Raw genomic sequence first — 22,082 nt, 5'->3', positions numbered from 1 at the left:
AAAGACGTCGACGTTTGATGCAATGATAGGGACAATCTGGCTACAAAGATGTCCATGTTTTGAACACCAAACGTGGCCGGTTGGGTTGCGCCTAGTCCTAGCTTTTCTTTATGTGCTTTTTTCCTTTGCAAAATTTTTCAGACATTTAATTTGAAATGGGGCAGAGATTTTTTACCGTTACAATTACACATGATTGCAGCGTGCTTGATATCACAGAACTACTACAAAACACTTTGAATCTTAGTTTCATATGCGAAATCCATATATAGCTTCCAGGGAATGTTTAGTTGTATTTAAACAATTGTACGAAAGGAATGCTGAAATGGTATATAGTCCAAGAACTAGGATCCTCAATTGCTTAGGTTTCCGTTACTAGTTAAAAAGATTGCAGATTTCTTCTGGCTTTCAATAGGTAGTCGTTTAGTTTTTTTTTTTTTGGGAGCAAATTTACAAAAAAGCTTGGGCACTTTTTTTTCGATATATCCCTCTCTTTTCTTTATTCTTGTGTGGTAAATATTCCGCTTCTTTCTAGTGTAACAGTAAATGCCCACCCATTGATGATTGGGCCCATAAATGGACCTGCCGTCTCATATCAAATAGTAGTTGGAGATTCAAATTATAGATGTGGCTTGAACTAATTGACCCATCACAAACTCAATTCCAAATTACTCTTCCCTTCCCAGACACTTTTTTTTAAAACTATTTTACAGAGATAATTAAATCATTAAAATTGAGTATAAATAGAATGACTCTACACGTTCACTCTTATTTAAAAGCATGGATTTTGAGAAGAAAAATACTGAGAAGCTGTGAATTGAGATGATTTTGTGGGAAAAAAAAGACAACTAATATATACGAGAGGAACGGGCATGGTCTGTTGATGATTCTACATGGCTCGATAATTAGACAAAAAAAATATGAAATTAATTTTTTTTTTTTTGGGGATTTGTTTGGGATAAGTGCCAGAAACTAATTGGTAACGAGACATTATTGAAAGGGACCTCCCCCAACAGATATCAAACCTGGTCGCATGTGGACCAAGATAACCTACCATCTGTGTCACAGACTTGGTTGGTTCTGTAATTTTTTAATTAAGCGTTGAATGGTTTTTCTCAATTTTCAAACGAGTGGCAGTGTCGTGAGGGTATGCACTGCAAGAGCAAAAATAATTTGAATCCCCCGAATCCAGGCAGAGAAAACGCCATTGTTCATTGTCTTCTCGGTAAGTAATTCACACTTCCTTAGAAATAAAGCTTTCCCTCTCTCCTCCTTCCAGTTACTTTGTCCCATTCACCCAGCTACTGCCATCTCCACCTAAATTCCAGACCTTTACCTTCTTCTCTTCTCTCCCCCTCACTCTCCACCTCCAAGCTTTTCTTGCTTGGACCCATTTCACGGATAATCACTACATTTCATTAATTCTTCCAACACTGCAACACCTAGTGGTTTTAGACCTTTGATTTTCCATCTTTATAGATCGGAAACATTTGGGATCTCGAAATGGACGCATTTTAATTTCTGGATTCTGATGTTTTAGACTTCCGGGTGCATTGTTTGTTTGTTCGGTAGATGGGATCCAGTGGTAGCAAAGCCGTTACTTCTTGCAATTCATCGTCCACGTCGTCGTCTTCACGCAGCTTTCGTAAGGGTCGATCTAGAGGGCATAGAGGTTTTCAGTCGTATTGTTTAGGAACAACATCTAGATCTCATGACAGTGACAATGACGACCAGGTATCTCACTCTGTTATTCCTCAATCTTTGTAATCTCTGTTTTTCCCGTTTTCATTTTCCCTTCTAATTTTATGCTTAAATCATGATTGCTATGTTGAAGCATTTTTTGTCATGTGCTGGTTTGGTTTTTCATTTGGAGTGCAGGAATTTCTCCCTCTTTTGAGCTAGTATATTTTGGGGGTGATTGAGATAACTAGATTTTAAAACGGAATTTGCCACTAAGACTAAGAGGTTTTAAATTTTGTGTTCTCTTGTTACGTTGACTGCCAGATTAATCAATTTTGAGACAATCAAAATTCAAATTAAAAAATTTCAAGTAATATGGCTCTTTATGTTTATTTCTTCTGGTGTGTTGGACATTTTTCACCATTATCTACAAGTGATGGTTGTGTCTATATTATCTCCTCAAGTTGCCTGGTACTACTCAGATATATTAGTGTTCAGTGCTCTTTAAGCGCTGCATTCTTTATGCCATATAATGAGATAAAAATCATCCTCTAGGGTATATCACTTCTTGCCAGCCGATAATTACAAGGGAGAATTACATTGAAGTCCTATATAGAAAAATTAATTACTACAAGATCCATTAACAAATGAACTATAGTCAATGCAGTTTAATTTAATTGTCAATAGACTCGATTGTAATTCTCCCTAATTACAACTTCTATTAGTAACGTTTTTATATTGAAAGAGGATCTATTTGGTTCAAGGGAAGGGGAGTGAAAATAAATATATATAGACAATTTTACCTTTATCTTAGTAATTTTTTTTCTTTATAAAATATAGTTATTAATGTTTTTAATATGTAATTATAAGTATATAATTTTCCATAGTTCATATATATACATATATTGCCAATAATACATTCACTAATAATTTATTCATAGTTTATAAAACAAAAGTATGAGCAAGCAGTAAATTTATTAACATATAATAGAAAAATAGCAACAACAAAAAAAATGAAAGGAGCGAACCTTAGCAAAAAAATCTGATCTCCAACACGGATGATGACCCGAACGGAGGGAGCTATAATGGTGGTGCAACGTGGAAGGAGCAAAGAGGAAGGGACATTTTTGGATTATCAAATCATAATAGGGGTATAATAGTCCTAGCAGGACAAAATTATATCCCATTTTGGAGGGGAGGGGAGTCGTTTTACAACCCTAACAAGGGAAGGGGAGCAAAATCCCTCTCCTCCCCTCAAACCAAACATACCCTCAAATTCAATCTCATTGCTTGGGAACTTTTAAACACGAAAAGTAGGTAGCTATTCTAACATATCTGGACAAGGAAACGGACTTTTCTTGTTCGAGTTTGTAACTTGCTTTCTCCATCTTTTTGTTTTTAAGATGGCTATGTTTCTTACCTTGCAATTTTCTGAAGGGAGACAAGTGAATTAATAAATTGATTCTTAATGGAATAATGGAAATCAATTAATGAACTTTTGTTATGAAGTGTAATGTAATACCCCCCTGGATATCTTATCCCCTATATTGATTTCCAGAGACAGCTTGGTCAGCTCAAAGATCAGTATAATCATGTCTAAACAACTGCTTTGACTGTTGGCCAATGTTTTATGGATTGTGGCACTAACTATACTTTGGTATTCATGCTTTAGGTGTGTGATGAGAATAAAGATAATGATAGTAATGTTACGTACACCAATGGTGATGAAACAGATGCTGATGAGCTGATATCAGAGTCATTCAGAAAGATTAAATCTGATAAAAAACCAGGTATCCCTCCTAATGTCCACCATGATGAGTGGAGTCAAACAACCATTTCCAACACTGCATCTAGAACTGGTAGTAGTTCTGATCGTCCAGCTCCAACTCAGTCTTTGAACCCTTCAAGCCGATTCCTTTCTCGATTTAGCCTTATTCCTGGGAACATAAGCTTCAGACTAAGCAGAACCACAAGTTTGGGGTCATCACAACCTTGCCCTGTTTCTTCTGCAGGTCTCTCAATATTTAACGATGGAGATGTCCTTAATCCGCAGCCTGGACCTACTGGAAGCTTGGCTAATCAAAATGAAGCTCTACAACGTGGTGATTTGATTCCTGCATCACATTGCTATGAAGACACTTCTATCAATTTAAGGTCTAACATCCCTTCATCAGATTCCAATGGCAACTTGCAAAACAACCCAATGAGTTCTTCCATGCAGAATATGATTAGAGATGAAGATGGTCCTAGAGAAGGGCTAAATCTTAACTTGTTTTCTCCAAGAATTCATGCCAGAACAGAAAATGTTGAGATTAGACATAATGACCGCCGAAATGGAGCTCAAGAACCTGTTGAGCGGAATGTTCGCTTTAGTCGTACTTTGAGTGTTGGAAGGCTTCGTGATAGAGTTCTTCGTCGATCAACAATATCAGACTTCACCTTTTGCCCACTGCAGCAAGAGAGGGATGCAAGCGATGCTAGTCAAGATATTGGAAGACAAGCAGTGGGGAGAGAGCCAAGAGGACTACCATCTGATGGTGACTCTACAAGTTCCTCTTCTATATCTGGTTATCCTTCATCCAATATGTCTAGTTCCCTGTTTGGCACCCAAGACTATGAGGTTGAGTCTTCACGATCAAGAGAAGCTAGGCATCGTGATCTACTGGAAAATAGATCCAATTTCCTAGAACGGAGAAGAAGAATACGATCCCAGGTTTGTGGGTTTTCTCTTTTTATTTTTTTACTGCAATGGCTGATAATTTCATATCGCCACTTTGTGAAAAGAACAAACTTTTAGCCAAATGAAAAAGAAAGGAAAGAAAAGCAGAAACCATGAACTAGATATGATGCATTTAAGCCAAACAATGTAGTGCACCCGCTCAGGGAGGTGTTGAGGTTGTTATTGATGTAATTAAACTTGAGCAACTTAAAGTAGTGAATAAATTGAACCTTAATGACTCAGGATACTTCTGTAGGAACATTTTTCATGAGCCCATTCTCTTCCCTCCATACTACAGACTAAACTATGTCTGATCCATATATATAATGGTTTAGGTCCGTGCTCTTCAACGACTGGGAAGCCGATTTGAAAACCTGTCTGGGCATGACAGGTCATGTATTTTGTCTGGCCAACATAGAAATGGTCGTTGTACATGCCGAATTAGTAGTCGTGACACCAATTCAAATGATGATACTGGTGCTAGAGCTAGCATATCAAGAATTGTTATGCTTGCTGAAGCCTTATTTGAGGTAGTTTTAATTTGCTCTTAGCTATTCTGATGGATATTATTATCTATTTACTCAAGTTGAATCTTTTGTATATATCTTAATTAGGTTCTGGATGAAATTCACCAGCAATCAGTGGTTTTATCTTCACGCCCTTCTGTTTCTTCTATTGGATCTGTTCCTGCACCTTATGAAGTTGTTGAGTCCTTGCCTGTCAAATCATACACTAAGTTGCATAAGCATCAAGAGGATGCTGCTCAGTAAGTATTGGGGCTTACACACAAGTCCACGACCAAAACTGTGTTTGGTTTATCGAATGCTCTTAATCTTTGTTTTCTTGTTCCTGTTATCTCTGCCCTTTTCTTTCATATTGACATTACATTTGCCTTTTTCTCTCCAACGTGTAACATGCCAAATAAAACTTTTTCTTTGTTAACTTCTCTTTTCACAGATGCTATATATGCCTTGTGGAGTATGAGGATGGAGACAGCATGCGAGTACTACCATGTCACCATGAATTTCATCTAACATGCATAGACAAGTGGCTAAAGGAGATTCACAGGTATGAGAAATTTGGTCTTGTCTCTTAATATTGTGTGGCTAAAGGCTCCCAGTCTATTATGCATGTCAAGGACTTGGAAATTTATCTAGTAGGTGGCATAGGAGAGTAATGAACATAGATGAATGAATTCAGCTTATTGAATAGGAGCTACTGTAACAGTGGAATGTAATGCTGGTAAATAGATATATTTGCTATAAAATATTGGCTGATAAACATTGGATGTTGGCAAAATTTCTGGGTCTTCTTAGGATTATCAAATTTGTCAGTTCAATCCCTGTTTAGGCTACTCTTTTGCTGGAATCTTAAGCTACTTTTGCTACCATGTATTATGTTGACACTTACGTCCATGCTATTACTGTCAAAACAAAGATCTTTGGGAGGAGGGCAGGAAATTCATGAAGATACAAACGAATGCTTTCCTCATAAGCCTAATGTTCTGGGTTTTCTGTAAACATATTGTCTTGAATCTTGGCAAATGGCAATTAATAGAAACATAGATGAGCAGAGCCCTGCTTACCATCTTTAACTAATCTGCAGGGTATGCCCACTATGCCGGGGGGACATCTGCATTGCTGATTCAATACCAGCCTAGAACTGAAGTGAAATGGGCAGGTTTTATTCAGCATCTCCTTCCCCGTGCACTATCAAGAGCTCTTGGGAGAGTTGCTAAATTTTCTACCCACCCTGGCTAGACTATATACAGTTCAAGTCATATCCGCGGGTATCGTCATTATGCCAATGACTATTCACTAAATAATCTGAACTGCTCTCTGGCTCTGCCAACTTGACTAGGTGAAAGTCAGAGTTCCCTGTCTCTGTTCTTTCTTTCTTTCTTTTGGTCTGAGGAAATATTGTAAATATGTTTCAGGAAAGTTCTTCAAGTTGTATCATTTTTTAACATGTTGCGGATACTTGTGTTAATGTGGAAGAAGAGTCTTCCAACTTCTTTTGATTGTTGATGAGTTGATGTTAGGTTGAATCTGCATGAGAACAGTGAATAATCGTGGTTGTTTCAGGAATTGGGGAGGAAAAGAACAAAAAAAAATAAAAATAAAAAATAAAAGAGAATGAGTCAAAGGAGCATATTGGTGGGGTGGGTCAGTGGGTGGGACTGGAATTCCAGAGTGGCAGAGTAGTGTCAGCAATCACGTAAATGCGTGAAATCTATGAGCAGAGCTATAAATGCTTATTTTCAGGGAAATGCAATCAAATGGAATCCGGTTTCTGCTGCAAAGCAGCAGTAACAAACAAATAAGTGGGTGGGTGTGATACTGTTATCTATAATATTCAGATTTAAATTTGTTGCTGTAACATTAGCATCAGGATGCTGATACAATTGTATGGGAAATGGAAAAGCTGCAGTGTGGTAAAAATCCAATGTTTGGCTGGCCCTATATTGATTCCCTCAACTATTCCTTTTCCAATTGACTGTGTTGAATATTTTTAAGCAAATGTGATGAAGAAAACACTAAATGAAGGAATAAAAGTTTTGATTTGATCGAAATGTGTTAAGAGTATATAATAAGAATTAATTAGAAGTCAAGAATAGGTAAAAAGTCTATTTATTTTGATTTGATTTCAAACGAATGCGTTAAAGTATATAAGCTAAGCCTAGTACTTAAATTTTCTGTCCTAAGTTATCGGATTGGGCCCTACCCGAGCTCAATATTGTCATCGAGTACCCTTTTTAGATGCAAAAATTACATTTAAGTTATTTATTTGCTAGGACATGAAAGATCATGTATTTATTTCCCATCCCCTAATTATAATTACAAGTTACTAATTGTTCAATGAAAACAAATTAAAAAAAATGCATCATTCAAACCTAAATTACTAAACCAAATGAAAAGAAAAGGTGTCTGTCTGTATGAGTTTAGTTTTCCATTTGGCACCTCAATCGGTGGAGGAATCTTCCTATAATAATTGAATCTTTTGTGAAGTAAATAAATATGCAATAGTCTCATTATCCCCTCCCCTCTTTTATTATCACTCCAAAAAAGGGCAAAATCCAAAACTCGATCCAAATCTCCGAAAGTTTTCAATCCACCAAATTAATTTAAACTGTTATATCTACGCATGTCAAGTTTTATAAAAAACCATCTTTAACATGAATATGTTTATTTTATGATTAATAAGTAGTCGGCTTACACTATTGGAGAGTAATGCCCTCCACTAATTGCTCTGGGCAATAATGCAGTATTCAAGTTTGCTTCCTTGGCATTGGAAAAAATAATAACAAAAATACTGATGCAAGCACTTTCTTCATAGGACAGAGAGTATACTAGAAAAAATGAAGTTGGAATTGTTTTCCAGATATTCTACGATTATCCTGCAAAAAATAAGACAACGTAGTCATGCAATGACAGTTATAGATTTAAGAGGGAGCTTAGGTGTGAACTGCCTTTTAAAAATCTGAAGACCTTATCATTTTGCTTGACTGAACTATAAATATAAATATTTATATATATGTTTTCTTGGAACCATAGAATAATGAGGACTTATGAGAATTTTAAAAGTAGGCGAGGCATGAACTGTAGCCAACTTTAAACCCTACCAAGTTCATTCGAGATAATGTTGGCAATGGTATTGTTTCAAAAGTCAACAGCTTCATTTCAATTTGTTTATTCGAAAATCCCACTGTTAATGCATTTGCATGTGATCACTCTAATATTTTTGAAACTTCAAGACAAAGGCGTGAATGTTAACCATCATCATAAGTTTCGCGGAGGCCCATCGAATAGCGATAATATGACTAATACTCCATATAAATCAACTACAAAGCCTTGGTTTCAATAGCAGCGTTGAACATCTCAGTATTGTCACCTGATATCATTCACACATAATGAAGCTTCCTTCTTCTTCTTCTTCTTCTTCTCCTTCTTACTTATGTGCATTCTGGTCCATATGCCTTCATGTGGTTCTTCTCTTTTCAGCCAACCTACTATAGCTCCAGCCTAAGATCACTGCTAGAGCATTAGAAAATGTCACAGACCAGTTGACTTTGTTCAAGTTTAAAGCAGCTATAGAAAGTGACCCATATAATGTCCTGAGCTCCTGGAATAGGTCTAGTCACTTTTGCAGATGGCAAGGAATCACATGCAGCCTCAGACATTAAAGAGTCACTTCCTTGAACCTCGAAGGTTATAACTTGGTTGGGTTCATACCATCTGAATTTGGCAACCTTACGTTTTTAAGGTACATCAACCTTCAGACAACAGCTTCTATGGTCAAATCCCACAAGAAATAGGTCGTTTGTATCGGCTGCAGCAACTATATCTGACAAATAACACCTTAAGGGGACAAATTCCAACCAACTTGTCTCAGTGTTCTGAACTGAGGACGTTGAGTTTGATGTGAAACAAGCTAGTTGGAAAAATACCTCCGGAGCTTGGCTTTCTGACAAATTTGGAACAGTTATATATTGGTATGAACAGTCTGACAGGTGAGATCCCACCTTCCATAGGAAACATTTCTTCCCTAAGTATTCTTTCTCTGGGAGTTAATAACTTGGAGGGAAGTGTGCCAGAAGAGATAGGCCTCTTGAAGAACTTGACCCGTATATCTATTGCATCAAACAAGTTGTCTGGTATGCTTCCTTCTTCACTATACAATATGTCATCTCTGACTTTTTTCTCAGCTGGAGCCAACCAGATCAATGGCTTTTTACCACCCAACATGTTCATCACCCTCCCAAATCTCCAACAATTTGGCATTGGTATGAACAAATTCGCAGGCACTATGCCAAATTCTATTTCAAATGCAACCAACACGCTGTTATTTAACATTCCTAGGAACAAGTTCGTAGGACACGTTCCAACTGGTATTGGAAACCTTGAAGATCTGTGGTCTCTGGCTGTGGAGCACAATTTTCTCGGAAACGGTTCAGATAATGACTTGGATTTCTTGACATCTTTGACAAACTGCACCAAATTGTAGTTGCTGGATTTAAACTTGAACAACTTTGGAGGTTCTTTACCCAACTCTGTAGCCAATTTGTCAAGTCAATTAAATCAATTCTATATAGGTGGCAATCAAATTTCTGGCTCTATACCTGAAGGATTAGAAAATCTCATTAACTTGATTGCCTTGGACTTGGAGTTCAACCGTCTCCAAGGGTCCATTCCAGCTCCTTTTGGGATGTTTCGGAAGATCCAGTCATTGACTTTGAATGCGAACAAATTGTCAGGAGAGATCCCTCTTTCCTTAGGCAATCTTAGTCAGTTGTTTCAACTCAACTTGTCACGTAACTTGCTAGAAGGAGGGATTGACATTGCGAAAGTTTACAGTACCTGGACCTTTCAGATAACAGCCTTGGTGGAACTATTCCTTCAGGGGTATTTGAACTTCCCTACTTATCATTGTTTCAACTCAACTTGTCACATAATTTGCTAGAAGGAGGGATTCCTGCTAGTATTGGACATTGCGAAAGTTTACAGTACCTGGACCTTTCAGATAACAACCTTGGAGGAACTATTCCTTCAGAGGTATTTGAACTTCCCTGCTTATCACTGTTTCAACTCAACTTGTCACATCATTTGCTAGAAGGAGGGATTCCTCCTAGTATTGGACATTGCGAAAGTTTACAGTACCTGGACCTTTCAGATAACAACCTTAGTGGAACTATTCCTTCAGAGGTATTTGAACTTCCCTACTTATCATTGTTACTGAACTCATAAGTCATTCAGTGGAAGCCTACCCAATGACGTTGGCAACCTTAAATACATCAGTAAGTTGGATGTTTCAAGAAATGCTTTGTCTGGTGAAATTCCAGGAACGATTGGCCATTGCATATTCTTTGAATACCTTAACTTACAAGGGAATTCTTTCTAAGGAACCATACCTTCATCTCTGACCTCATTGAGAGGCCTCCAATATTTAGATCTCTCAGAAAACAAGTTGTCTGGATCAATTTCCAAAAGGTCTGGAGGATATTACTTTTTTGTTGTATTTGAATGTTTCTTTCAGTATGTTGGATGGTGAAGTTTCAACTGGAGGTATCTTTCGAAATGCCAGTTCGATATCATTGGAAGGAAACAATGAACTCTGTGGGGGTATCAGAACACTACATCTACCACCATGCCCTGAAAAAGTTGTTATGAAACATAAATTTCATGCTTGGAACATAATATTAATAGTAATTTCTGTGGTTTTATTTCTCCTTCTGTTATTATCCTTTGGTGCTATGTACAGGAAAAGAAAAATAAGCCAAAGAAATTCTTCTCCTTCACTCACAGTTGATGGAAACCAACTTTCCAAGGTCTCATATCAGACACTAACAAGCCAACTGGTGGTTTCTCTTCAGATAACTTGATAGGATCTGGTGCATTTGGCTTCGTATACAAAGGAAATTTTGAGTCAGAAGGCAGCGTTACTGCTATAAAGGTACTGAATCTTCAAAAGAAGGGAGCTCACAAGAGTTTCATTGCGGAATGTAAGGCACTCAGAAATGTTAGACACAGAAATCTGGTTAAGATTTTAACATGTTGCTCCAGTATGGACTTCAAAGGCAATGAATTTAAAGCTCTAGTTTTTGACTACATGGAAAAGGAAGCTTGGATAAATGGTTGTATCCAGAGTTTGAAAGTGAAGATCAGTCAAGAACATTAGACCTTCATCAAAGACTAAATATTGTCATTGATGTTGGTTCTGCACTGGACTATTTTCATGATGAAAATGAGCAGCAAGTTATTCACTGTGATTTGAAGCCAAGCAATGTCCTTCTTGATAATGACATGGTTGCTCATGTGAGTGACTTTGGATTAGCAAAGCTTATCTGGACTACGAATGGTATCTCTCACAATCAAAGTAGCACAATTGGAATAAGGGGAACTGTTCGCTATACTCCTCCAGGTACAGTTTAGTATTATTTAGCCTCTAGACGTTGTAAATCCTCATTGTAATCTTCAGAAAGAGTAAGACTCATTCTTTACTTTTTGTTGAGGTTAACCACTATTTTTAAGTATTTAGTGCCAAGCATATGAATCGCAGAGTATGGAACAGGAGGTGAAGTTTCGACACAAGGAGATGGGTATAGCTTTGGGATTCTTTTGTTGGAACTGCTCACTGGAAGAAGACCCATTGACGAAATGTTTGCAGGTGGTATTAATCTCCATAAATATGTCAAGATTGCCTTGCCAGATAAACTGTCACAAATCGTGGACCCTGTCCTCCTCAGAGAATTAGAACAAAAAGCTCCACCTGCTGAAGAAGAAAAGCACAGGAATGATCGGCTAAGTGAGATTCACATGGAGAAGTGCCTGCTTGAACTTTTTTATATTGGACTTGCTTGTTCAGCTGAACCACCCCAAGAAAGAATGAATATGAGGGATGCAACCAGAGAACTAGATCAAATCAGAAGTGCTTTTCCTGCTGGCAGAAGAATGGAGACTAGGCACTCGTATCACAATGAAGGGTTGACACTGAACACTACCAATACTACTGGTTAAGTCTTTGCAGAACCACTTTTTTCTTCTTTTTTCATGTGCTGATGCTGTCTCTGTAAACTAAGCCCTTGAGATTTATCAAGCTTGATATCAATTCATGTATGATGTAATTTGAGAACTAGAATCAATCTTATTCAAAGGTGGTCCAATAAGAAGAGAATGGTGCAGAGGGTAGAAGTCAACGCATCAGGATAGACAATGCCACCATGGAAATAAAAATTAATATTTTAAAACGTTTATTATTATCTTTTCCCTAGGACGTTGGTTATCTTTATGCTGATTGTGTTAATATTATCTTTTCAATAAAGTAAATGTTGCACAGATTTAATCAATTCAGCATCAAAATTTGTTTACTTCTAAGGAGAGATTCTGGTCTTAAACCACAAGTTCAGAATAACTTTTCATAATTTCAGGGTCACCGGTGGAAATGGCAGGGATGAGCTAAAGTTATAAAGAAAAATTCAATTGTCAAGTGTTTATTACGGAATTTCGAAAAGAAATCTATACAAATGACTTTAACCTGTCTCAATCAAGTCCAAAGGGTATGTTTATTTACATACTTTTTTATGACTTCGTGACTTTAATTAATTATCGTGATGCAAAATGGGAAATATTTTCTTGCGCTGATTTTCCCTCCATAAAAAGCTATAATTTGGTATTTCCATCACAAGGTAATTTTATACAACCATATCTATGACAAAGATTGTATTTAGCTCAGAAGAAAAATTCTCAGGTCATTCCAATGAGCAAACACTCTAAAGTATACATATGATAAGGCAAACCTATCAGTTTGCTTCTGCTTCATTGAGCATAGAACCGATAATAACCTTTACAAAAACTGAAGCTTCATGCCACTATGGGGAATTTTGTGGAGAGAAGCTCGTACAGACCTCTTTACCAATACACCACACTCGACTCCGAGTTGGTGTTTGAGTTACAGAGCTTGATTTGGCCTCTAAATATGAAAGTTCTACATCAGAATTACTACCACAACTAGACTCGCAGGACCGTCCATCTGCCTTGTTCATCTTACCAATCAGGGACTGTCTGATGTGTGAACCAACCACCCAAGTCTCAGAGAGACTTATACTTGGAGAACAACTTGTTGCGACAGGGGAATTGGGGTTACTTAAAGCATCTTCCTGCAATATATCTCCGATCCTAGAAAGTATGCTGAAGGCTAAGTTTCCAAGAACCCTGGAGTATGCTTCCAAAATGGAATGCCCAATATCCTACAGACAGAGAAAAAATAACAATATTGTCAAATGGTCACCACGAATTGCATACTTTGTTTAAGAAGAAACTTAGGGTCCCCAGAAGCTTCTAGGCTTTTCTTTTTCTTGTTCTTTAATCTCTCTCTTCCTCTTGTTCACTCAATCAAGAGTAATATTACATTTAGCATAAAACTGACCTTGCCATATTGAATTTTGGTGGCATCAAGAAATGTTTGAGGATGGTTTGGGTATCTGGTTTTGAGAATCTGCACAAGAGTTTCTGCACGGTCCAACAGCAACTCCATCTTATCCACATCTGACATAGAATCCTTAGTAAAAGACCAGGATGTTCGAAGTGGGGATTTGCCACTAACTTGTTCCTTCATTCTCTCTTTCCAGGAAAATATTGCAGCTTCCAATTTGTTTATGGTCTCAAGAGCACTGTGTTCAGATTTCAATTGAAGAGATTCAAGCATTTCTTCCCCAGAGCGTAGTTCAGAATTCAACACTTTATACAGTTCCTCTCCAAGGCTTGCCTTTCCAGACTGCAACATATTAGCATATTTAGTAATAATGCAATTAGAGATATTTATCCAAGAACCAAAGCTCTGATTAAAATGTGTTTAAAAAGGAAAAAAGTGTTATTTATTGCGTCATTTTCCTTATTATACATCTCACCTCCAACTGCTCTCTTAGGGATATTTATTGGTATGTTACATAATTTTCACTTAGCAAGTGCCAGCCGAAATCAATTTGGCTGAGAAAATGCAGGTCGTTTCAATTTCCGATTGAATGAAATATACAAATTCAGCCAACTACCTTTGGAAGTGCATCCTTAATAACTGTTGGTACTGGCATTTCAAGCAACACATTCTCATTGATAGATTTGGCAGCCTTGTACACTTGATTTACAACCCTTCCTGTATGAAGTAGCTTCTTTCTTTCAGTGTAAGAAAGCCCATCTTTTGGAACTTGGGGCGATGGTAACCACCATCTTTTGCTTTGTTTTGCACCTGTGTTCCTTCCTTCTGCCCGGCTTCCACCCTCTGCATACCAAAACTCTGTATTCACCATCGAATCTAGTGTCTCCTGTCAATTAAAACACAAAATAGATGGATTAGTATAGTAAATTATACGGCAGACATTTCATGTTCTTTGGTGACTAGATAGATATCACCTACAATTAGCATGGAGTCCAACTTCTGAAGAGCAGGAAGATTCATGTGGACGTCTGCACGAGCTTTTGGGGTCATTATCTGTTTAAGATAAAATGACTGTCATTTTACTAGAATCTGAGATGCAAAATATGCTTTCCTGTCAATCTAAACTGATAGATACCTCAAACATCCCCCCATTGGCACCATTTTGCTTGGCAGGAACTAACTCGACCATGTAATTGGTAGGAGACAACAACCAGTCCATTTCTCTTCGCCATTTGCTCTTCCTCTCATCAGAAAGGGGTTCCAATTTCCACAGCTCACCAAAAGTAGTTGCTGCATATTTTCAACTCACGCTCAGATTTGCTAAAGATTAAAACCAGAAGAAAAATTCAATGAGCATCAGTGTATGTGCTCTTGGAAGTAAATTTCTAGGATCGCAGATATAGCTTTGAATCAAAAAGTCCCCTTCATTAGAGTCTTTGGCGTCCTAACTAATAACTTATTTTCAGTGATGAACCATTATTTCTTGTGTTTGCAATTAAAACTGAAAGATAGGGAAAATGGACGTAGAGAATACCTGCTAGGTTTGTGATGGCATTAGACAGTGCTAAAGATGTACTGAGGCCCTTAGTTCCTCCTGTAACATCTTCTCCTAGCAACAGTTTCGCAAACTTCTCTTTCATGGCTTCTACATCTGAATACTGAATTGTATAGGATCTCTTCTCTTTGGCATAAAAATGATGGGGATTCTCTGACAGTTCCCATTCATCCAGTCCTTGTTCATCTCCTTTCATTGTCAAACATTTTGAAGAGAATGATCCAAAAGCATCTTTACTTGATGAGCAGCTGGAGTAGTCATCGTCAATTGAATCAGTTATACATCCATCTCCCCTACTAGTTCTGCTTTCATCTTCAAAAGATTGATTATTGAGAATGCAACTCTCAAGGCCATCATATGTCATAATCCCTGAAACATTTCATAAATAAAATATGGCTTCCAGTAGTTGGTATAGTTAACTTGGTAATATAACCAAATAATCAAGGCAAAAAAAGAAATTTAAAAGTTGCTAGCTGTAAGCCTGTCAATCTTGAAACAGTGCAAGAATATATTCTCACTGACTTCGGACAAATGAGTTGTGCAGGCATACGGCCAAAAGTAGCATATCAGGAAAACTGGCAATATGTAAACATGTTCAAAATTAAAAGTCCAATAAATTGAACTTTGTTTCTGCTAAAAAAAAAAATAAATAAATAAATTGAACTTTGCTACATGATTACGATTTGCTGATGTTATTTCAAAAAAAAAAATTATAAAAGATGGATTTTTCTTCCATGAATTAGATGATAACTTCGGCAAAGCTTTTGCAAGCAGCTTGAAACATATAATAATATGATACCCAAGATCTCTGAGTATAAACACCGACATTCCTCACAAGTAATTAGAGTTAGTTCATGAAGAATGAATTGTTGAAATTCTATTTTCTGTCAAGGACATTAAAATTTATAACTTCCAGTCCAAGTTGACGATTTTTTGTTTTGTTTTCTCACTAAAAGGTCAAACGTCCCTGACGGGCATTATCATATCAAATTAATAGGACCCACTGCAAGTTTGACTGCTATCTATATTTTGCCTTTCATTCTTGCCAGTTCTCTTATCCACGTTATCTATATATTTTCCATCCACCTTTTTATCCTAGCTAACTTTTAAACCACATCTGCATTTTGGACAGACTGATTGTTACCGCGCGGGTAACTTGTTTAGACATAGAATTTACCGTATATGTATATTTTCTTTTTTTTCAAAAAAAACAAAGAAAGCCCCCAAAAACCTATAACAGATCTGCAGGAATAGCACGCCATGACACGAATGTTCACACTAGAAATATGGCATGGGTCAAATTTGTCCTTTTGGTGGATAAAATATACCTAAGCACATGCGACTGCCATCAGTTAGATTAGACTTATTACGACCCTATAACGTGGCCTTCTGGTCTGACCATAATAGGTAATCTGAACTCTCAAGTAGGATTAACCAACATACATACATACATATAATATCTATCAAATAGAATAATTACTTGTGGGAACATCAAATTTCGAAGAGCTAAATGAACCCTTGAACTATATGTCTAAGACAGTCTTCAAAGACATGTATATTGGGATTTTCTGAAGACAGCCTTGTTTCCTGGGCTTGAAATCGTAGAAGCAAAGGTAAATTTGCAAACTTTCTTCGGATTAGGTGAACAAAGAACATTACAGACCACCGAAGGTGGTGGCCAATATCACTCAAATGTCTCATACGACAAAGACTCGAATGGGAACAAATAAATAAATATAAATAAGAAGTTTCCGGGTTAGTGACATGATAGCACCGCATCGAGTTCGAAGGAAAACCAAAGTATGAAGGGGACAAAAGAGAGGGCCCAAAGGAAAGAAGAGAATGCCTCTAGAGAGAACCATCCAAAAAGAAAGAAAGCCAATGAAGTTTTGAGGACCAAAGTTCTTGAAGGCGACGACTCTGGCGTTCCCACTCTGCAATAATTATTTACTCCTGTCTGTATCAGCACATATAAGTGGCAGGTAGTAGTTGTTATGATTAATGACAGCACTATCCGGAAGGCTTACCCCGAGGGTCCACCATCATGTTCATGTCAGTCACAGCAAGTTAGTGATACCTTGCAACTTCCACTGATTCTCGTTCCTTCCTACTCAAAAGATTCGAAAAATCAAAACCCACTACTATTCTTTCTTCATTCTTTGTTCCATCCTACTACAGTTCTGCTTGCTCTATACCCCCGCCTCTCCACCTATTCATCCTGCTTCATCAAGTCTCCAAAGCTTCCATTCAATTAATTTTGCTTCTTTGGTTTTCTTTTGGCCACGATTTAGCTCGTTTATTTCAGACCCACCCCCAAACAAAAAGAAAAAAAAAGTTTTGTTAAACAAGGATTAAATGTGTCTTATAGCAGTAAGGCCTCCAGATCTAGGATTATGATGTCATTAATAAATGAGGGGCTTGGTTGTTAATTAGCAGTAAAATACTGCTGAGAGAATGGGAATTTTCAAATTCAAGTCTAACTGCCCTATTTTTGCCCATATCTATCGAAATGAAGAATAACACACCCGTGATAAAAATCCCTAGTTCGATCGTCCAATACTACAAATTTTTTGTTTCGCAATGAATTCCCGTTTTTTTTTTAATGAAAAGTGGACTAAGTTCTTTAATAAGCCCAACAAACGGAGGGAATTTTTTCAACCACTTAGTTAAACCGGAACGAATATCTACTTGTCATTTTTTCCCCCAAAAAAATTCTTAAAAACTACGAGTGCTGTATAATATTGATTCTGAGCTGTCTAATATTGTTTAATGATGACTTTGGTGTTTATTGTTTAATGATGTCTATTAGCAAAGTAATCTTGTCCTATTCTCGAAGTAATGGCAAGCACTTACTTTCTTTATCGTCAAAATCAACGCTAATTTTCCTTTCCCTGCTGCAGCAAGCAAGTCTTCTTCTCATGGACAACATCTTTTCTGTTTCTGGCCCTCTCCAGTCAACTGTTCAAAATATATAAATACAGCGAAAGGTCACTGTTTCCTCAATGACTCCCCTGTGTACTTCCACGCCCTTCAACCAAAATGTTCAAAAAACATATTATATTAATCCTTGTCAACAATTATACCTCCACTATGAAATATTTGAGATTAATGGACAAATGAGACACGATGGACCACCATGTCGTAAAATACATGAGCATTAAATTAAATACCAAGTCGCAAAATAATCTCCATTTAGCTTAGATTAGATGCGGGATTTATTAAACACCCAAAATCAAGATAGTGATCATCACTTAACTCCTAAAACTAGCAATAATTAATGTATTAACACCTTGTATGAGTTTAATGAACACTGGATTTCATTTTCTTACTCTTCAAAACTGATAATAACACCGAGTCTGAGTTCACCAGAATGTTCACGGATACGCGTTTTTCATGTGATCGGGAGAATTGGACAGAATATGATTGATTAATTATAAAACAACAAAACCCTTGTGACTCTGAGATATCACATGAGAAAATTTAAATATTATAGCTACGAAAATAAAGTCGTTGATTTTGTGACATATTATGGCACATAAATGTGACTGCATTAGACTGTACGGATATGTATAATATATACGTATTTATTGGCTAAGGATACAATTATACATACAGTTTAAGGGGTTTAAAAAAGAAAAACAATAGCTATGCACTGAGGCTCATAATGTTTTGAATTTTGATACTGAACTATCAATATCAATAGGCTAGAATATTTACTGGAGTACTATCAGTGACCCTTTTTATTGATGCCTGTTGAAAAAAATGGATTCTTTATATGTATGTGTGTGTGTTTGTAGCACGAAAAATGGATTCTTTTGCGTAAAATAAATAAATGAAACTTTTTCAGCGAAAGGTGATACTGATGGTAACTTTTTGAAGCGATGGTCAAATCGTGAGAAGCGAAAAAAGGGGGGTCTCACGCTCCAAGACTCAACCCATGTGTCAGGCAGATTCTAAAAGATTTTCAAAAAGAAAGACTGTTAAAAACACAAGAACGTTGAGCTTGAAGAAAAAATGAGGGAGATCGAGTCAAGGTTTTGGCCGGGGGGGGGGGGGAACAGAAATTCCCCGCCCAAGCAAATACATTAACCGCTTTCCAGAAATTTCCAGCAGCAGATCGGGGCGTGCCGCCAATGGGGGATACTTCAGCTAAAAAAAAAGTGTGTACGAAGAACAAAAAGCCAATAATTCCACCGAAGATGAGAACGAAGCATAAAGTAGAACAGAACAATACATACCTCAGCTAAGAGATGTTGCAGAAGCAGAACGAACAGAGTAGGGTGGTGATGGTTCTGGTCTACAAGCTCGGAAAGCGGCACAGTGAAGCAGCTATATATTGATATTCAGGGAGGGGGAGAGAGAAAGACGAAGCAGAAAATTGAATGGAAGAATGTGATTGATGAAGGGGAAAGAGAAGGAGGAAAAGAGGTGCATTTAATAGAAGAAGAGGCAGAAATGGAAGAGAGAGAGAAGCATTGAAGCAGAAGCAAAACGAACTCTGAGAGAGAGAGAGAGAGAGAGAGAGAGAGACGGTGATGGGAGGAGCAGAACTGAAGACTCTGTCAGCTAACGGAGCGCGCCGGGAACGAATCTGCACCGTTCAAGAGGTGGGTCGCGTTTCCTTTTCGGACGCTCTAGATTGATTGAGCGGTCCTGATGCGAGTGCAACTAGGGAGTGGGCTCCACCACACATGAAGATTGACTTGGACGAAGGCGGACGTGGGTCCCAGCGGATAGCGCCGTATTCTATTTTCAAATAAACCTTCTCTGGAAAAAAAATTGGATTTCAAACTAAATTCCTGAAAGGGTGCCATACTTGTATAGTAAGTGAGCTCATAAATGTTTGATGCAGTGATTTCATTTTCGGAAGGATATTTTTTGGATTTTGAATATTTTTGAAAGTTTAAAAAGCCTCTGTATAAAAATAATAATAATGTTGGCATAAAAACTGGAAGTCTTATGTTACTTACAGTATTAATACATGGGACCGTATGGGATTTTCAAAATTTCAAATATTCGAAATTTGAACGCCTCATAAAGTATTTTTTAAAAAAAAATCCAATAACATCTTTTGGATATCTGTTTAGATTAAATTAATTAGTGAATAGCATGGTATTTTTGAGTTGTATGATATATACCGCAGGAACATATTAACAAAAAATAAATAAATAAAATTTGAAGGTGTGAAGATATTGCGTGTGAATCACATTGGCAAGGAGAAGTTCACGTGAATAAGTGTATGTGCAAGGGGGCATGTGAGGAAGGAACACGAGTAAACGTTATTGAGAAACTGCAAGAGATTCATTAGGTGCTCATTATGCCTGGCGGCTTTTTTAATATTCAAATTTAATTTTATCAGCTTCATAAGATTACCGCATTTTAAAAAAAATTAATCATTTACTTTCATCCCAATATCCTGGATTATAATTCAGACTAGTCTGATTGACAATTTTTAGGTATTTTTGTTGGAGTCTACCTCCTATTAAAAATTTGATCGCTACTACATACTTAGATCTTGAATTTAAAACTTATAACCATCTCCTAACCAATTAATCCTAGCTAGTTAATCATTTGGAATTTAGATATATAATTTTGACTCAATCAAAACTCAATTCATGAAACTTGACTTATTTTAACTCAATTTTTATGCTTGTAATTCAGGTAAAATTTAGATATTTAAATTTTAATTTGGTACAATTTAGTTACTATGGTTTTAACTAATTAAAATGTTAGTCCATGTATTTTAAAACATGAAAGTGATGAAACTATACAGATTAAACTCATTTTTAAGGATTAATGTTTTAAACAATTTAAATTATAAAAATCAAGTTGTACTGAGTTAAGTTCAAGACTGTATTTTAATCGAATCAAATCTACAAGTAACAAAGGATTATTGTTTCAAAAAAAAATCCTAAAATCGCAGCATGAACGACGCGACTTAAATTTGGTTCTTAGATAATAATAACGATGACTCAGTAATGTAAAATTTAAAAACGTGGGATTCAAATTAAAACAAGAGAGAGTGGTATCACCTAACCTAGTAGAAGAGTAGTAGTAGTTAAAGGTATAAGTTGGGATTGGAGGAGCGCCATTTGAGGACCTCAAAAAGCGGCGTTATTAAGGCATCCTGTCTTTTTTGTCTATTCTTCCTATTTGTACCCTCCGCTAATGCTCTTGCATTATTGCCTCCGTTATTTTATTCTCCTTTCATTTTGCTTATTAGGCTACACATTTCTTCGGTTTACGTGAGTGGTTAATAGTTAAAACGCTTCTCTCTTCAACAAATCATTCCGTACTTAATTTCTAACTTGTATATGTGATCATGTTGAAAATGGTTGAAAATGATCATGTTGTCTTTGGCCTTTCGTACCCGAAGCGGAAAGTAAGAGCACAACTTAGTCTGAGATAGTTCACTCTAAAAAAGTTTATATTAGTGATGGGCAAATCTATCATTAATTCTGAGAGTTAAAGGACAAATTTGCTCTCAAATTTTTTTACAAGATGCAATTAGCATTTTAAAATTTTAAAAAATGTATTGTTATCCTTCACTTTTTAAAAATAATGCAATATTGCTTAATTTTGACAGAAGTAAATGTTTGATCTTTAGTTAATTTCATTGAACTTAGATGACATTTCAACATATCATACACCTCACTTTTTCCCCGTCTTCATGTACTGCTAGCAACCATGCATGTTTTAAAAATAAAAAATAAAAAAAATGCAAAAAGCTTCGTTCTCTCCTTCCTCATCTCTTCTTCCTCCTCCTCCTTCAACTTTCAAAGTTTCAAGAGTGTTGGTTCACTATCACACCTATTCACCCTTTAGTTCCTCAAATTTTAATGTCAAACCATAATGCTTGAAAAATCTCTTTTTATTGCTTCTGCCCTCAACACCTTAGTTGACCTAAGCTTGAACCTTAACCCTAGTTCAAATCCAATAAAGAAAAGGAGAAATCTTCAAGGAATGCCAAGCAAGTTCATAAATTTATACCCTTTCTGTACACGCATAAACCCTTCTTGGAGTTATTTTAATCTCACTCGATGATCTCCAAATCAAATTTGAGTGCAAAGTGATAGCACTATCATTGAAGTCTCTCATGGCGATGAAACGTTTCACATGTGAAATCTACAATATGGGCTTTCTAAGAGACCAAAATGTGTAGCTGCACCACTTCTCAATTTCTCCTCTAGAGCTCTTGATTTC

The 22,082-nt window shown here is 36.7% G+C and overlaps 2 protein-coding genes and 1 pseudogene across 5 annotated transcripts; 2 read left to right on the top strand and 1 right to left on the bottom strand.

The window, feature by feature from the left end:
* The first annotated feature begins 1,060 nt into the window (after positions 1 to 1,060).
* On the top strand, positions 1,061 to 6,449 carry LOC129323062 (uncharacterized RING finger protein C4G3.12c-like). 4 transcript variants are annotated; one of them, XM_054969604.1, is made up of 7 exons: positions 1,061 to 1,222; positions 1,538 to 1,731; positions 3,350 to 4,390; positions 4,732 to 4,926; positions 5,011 to 5,162; positions 5,354 to 5,464; positions 6,002 to 6,449. In XM_054969604.1, the coding sequence occupies exons 2-7, from the start codon at positions 1,570 to 1,572 to the stop codon at positions 6,054 to 6,056; spliced, it is 1,716 nt and encodes a 571-aa protein (XP_054825579.1). In that variant the 5' UTR covers positions 1,061 to 1,222; positions 1,538 to 1,569; the 3' UTR covers positions 6,057 to 6,449. The 4 variants fall into 4 exon arrangements, with proteins under 4 accessions (XP_054825579.1, XP_054825581.1, XP_054825582.1 ...); XM_054969606.1 differs by having other exon boundaries at positions 1,066 to 1,222; positions 1,570 to 1,731; XM_054969607.1 differs by lacking the exon at positions 1,061 to 1,222 and having other exon boundaries at positions 1,229 to 1,731; positions 3,350 to 3,467; positions 3,690 to 4,390.
* Positions 6,450 to 8,306: 1,857 nt separating this feature from the next.
* Positions 8,307 to 12,090, top strand: LOC129322064 (putative receptor-like protein kinase At3g47110; annotated as a pseudogene).
* Positions 12,091 to 12,550: 460 nt separating this feature from the next.
* On the bottom strand, positions 12,551 to 19,385 carry LOC129284553 (rop guanine nucleotide exchange factor 14-like). The gene is made up of 8 exons (XM_054920067.1): positions 19,118 to 19,385; positions 17,733 to 17,907; positions 14,859 to 15,248; positions 14,460 to 14,614; positions 14,303 to 14,377; positions 13,941 to 14,210; positions 13,319 to 13,666; positions 12,551 to 13,139 (listed from the first exon to the last, which is right to left on the bottom strand). Exons 2-8 carry the CDS (start codon positions 17,806 to 17,808, stop codon positions 12,762 to 12,764), a joined length of 1,692 nt encoding a protein of 563 aa, XP_054776042.1. The 5' UTR covers positions 17,809 to 17,907; positions 19,118 to 19,385; the 3' UTR covers positions 12,551 to 12,761.
* Positions 19,386 to 22,082: the final 2,697 nt, after the last annotated feature.

The sequence above is a fragment of the Prosopis cineraria genome, unplaced genomic scaffold (assembly GCF_029017545.1).
Source record: "Prosopis cineraria cultivar Desert tree isolate PC_DT_omini unplaced genomic scaffold, ASM2901754v1 PC10, whole genome shotgun sequence".
In the NCBI taxonomy this organism is placed as follows: Eukaryota; Viridiplantae; Streptophyta; class Magnoliopsida; order Fabales; family Fabaceae; genus Prosopis; species Prosopis cineraria.
Note: the sequence above shows the minus strand (reverse complement) of the source record. Positions and strands in the feature narration are given on the sequence as shown.

Coding starts and splice junctions, on each gene's coding strand:
- LOC129323062 (XM_054969604.1), top strand. CDS start 1,570: ATGGGATCCAGTGGTAGCAAAGCCGTTACTTCTTGCAATTCATCGTCC. Junction 4,927..5,010: donor TTGCTGAAGCCTTATTTGAG/GTAGTTTTAATT, acceptor TATCTTAATTAG/GTTCTGGATGAAATTCACCA. Junction 5,465..6,001: donor TGGCTAAAGGAGATTCACAG/GTATGAGAAATT, acceptor ACTAATCTGCAG/GGTATGCCCACTATGCCGGG.
- LOC129284553 (XM_054920067.1), bottom strand. CDS start 17,808: ATGTTGTCCATGAGAAGAAGACTTGCTTGCTGCAGCAGGGAAAGGAAA. Junction 15,249..17,732: donor TGATTTTGACGATAAAGAAA/GTAAGTGCTTGC, acceptor GAAATGTTTCAG/GGATTATGACATATGATGGC. Junction 14,615..14,858: donor TGCCATCACAAACCTAGCAG/GTATTCTCTACG, acceptor GAAAATATGCAG/CAACTACTTTTGGTGAGCTG.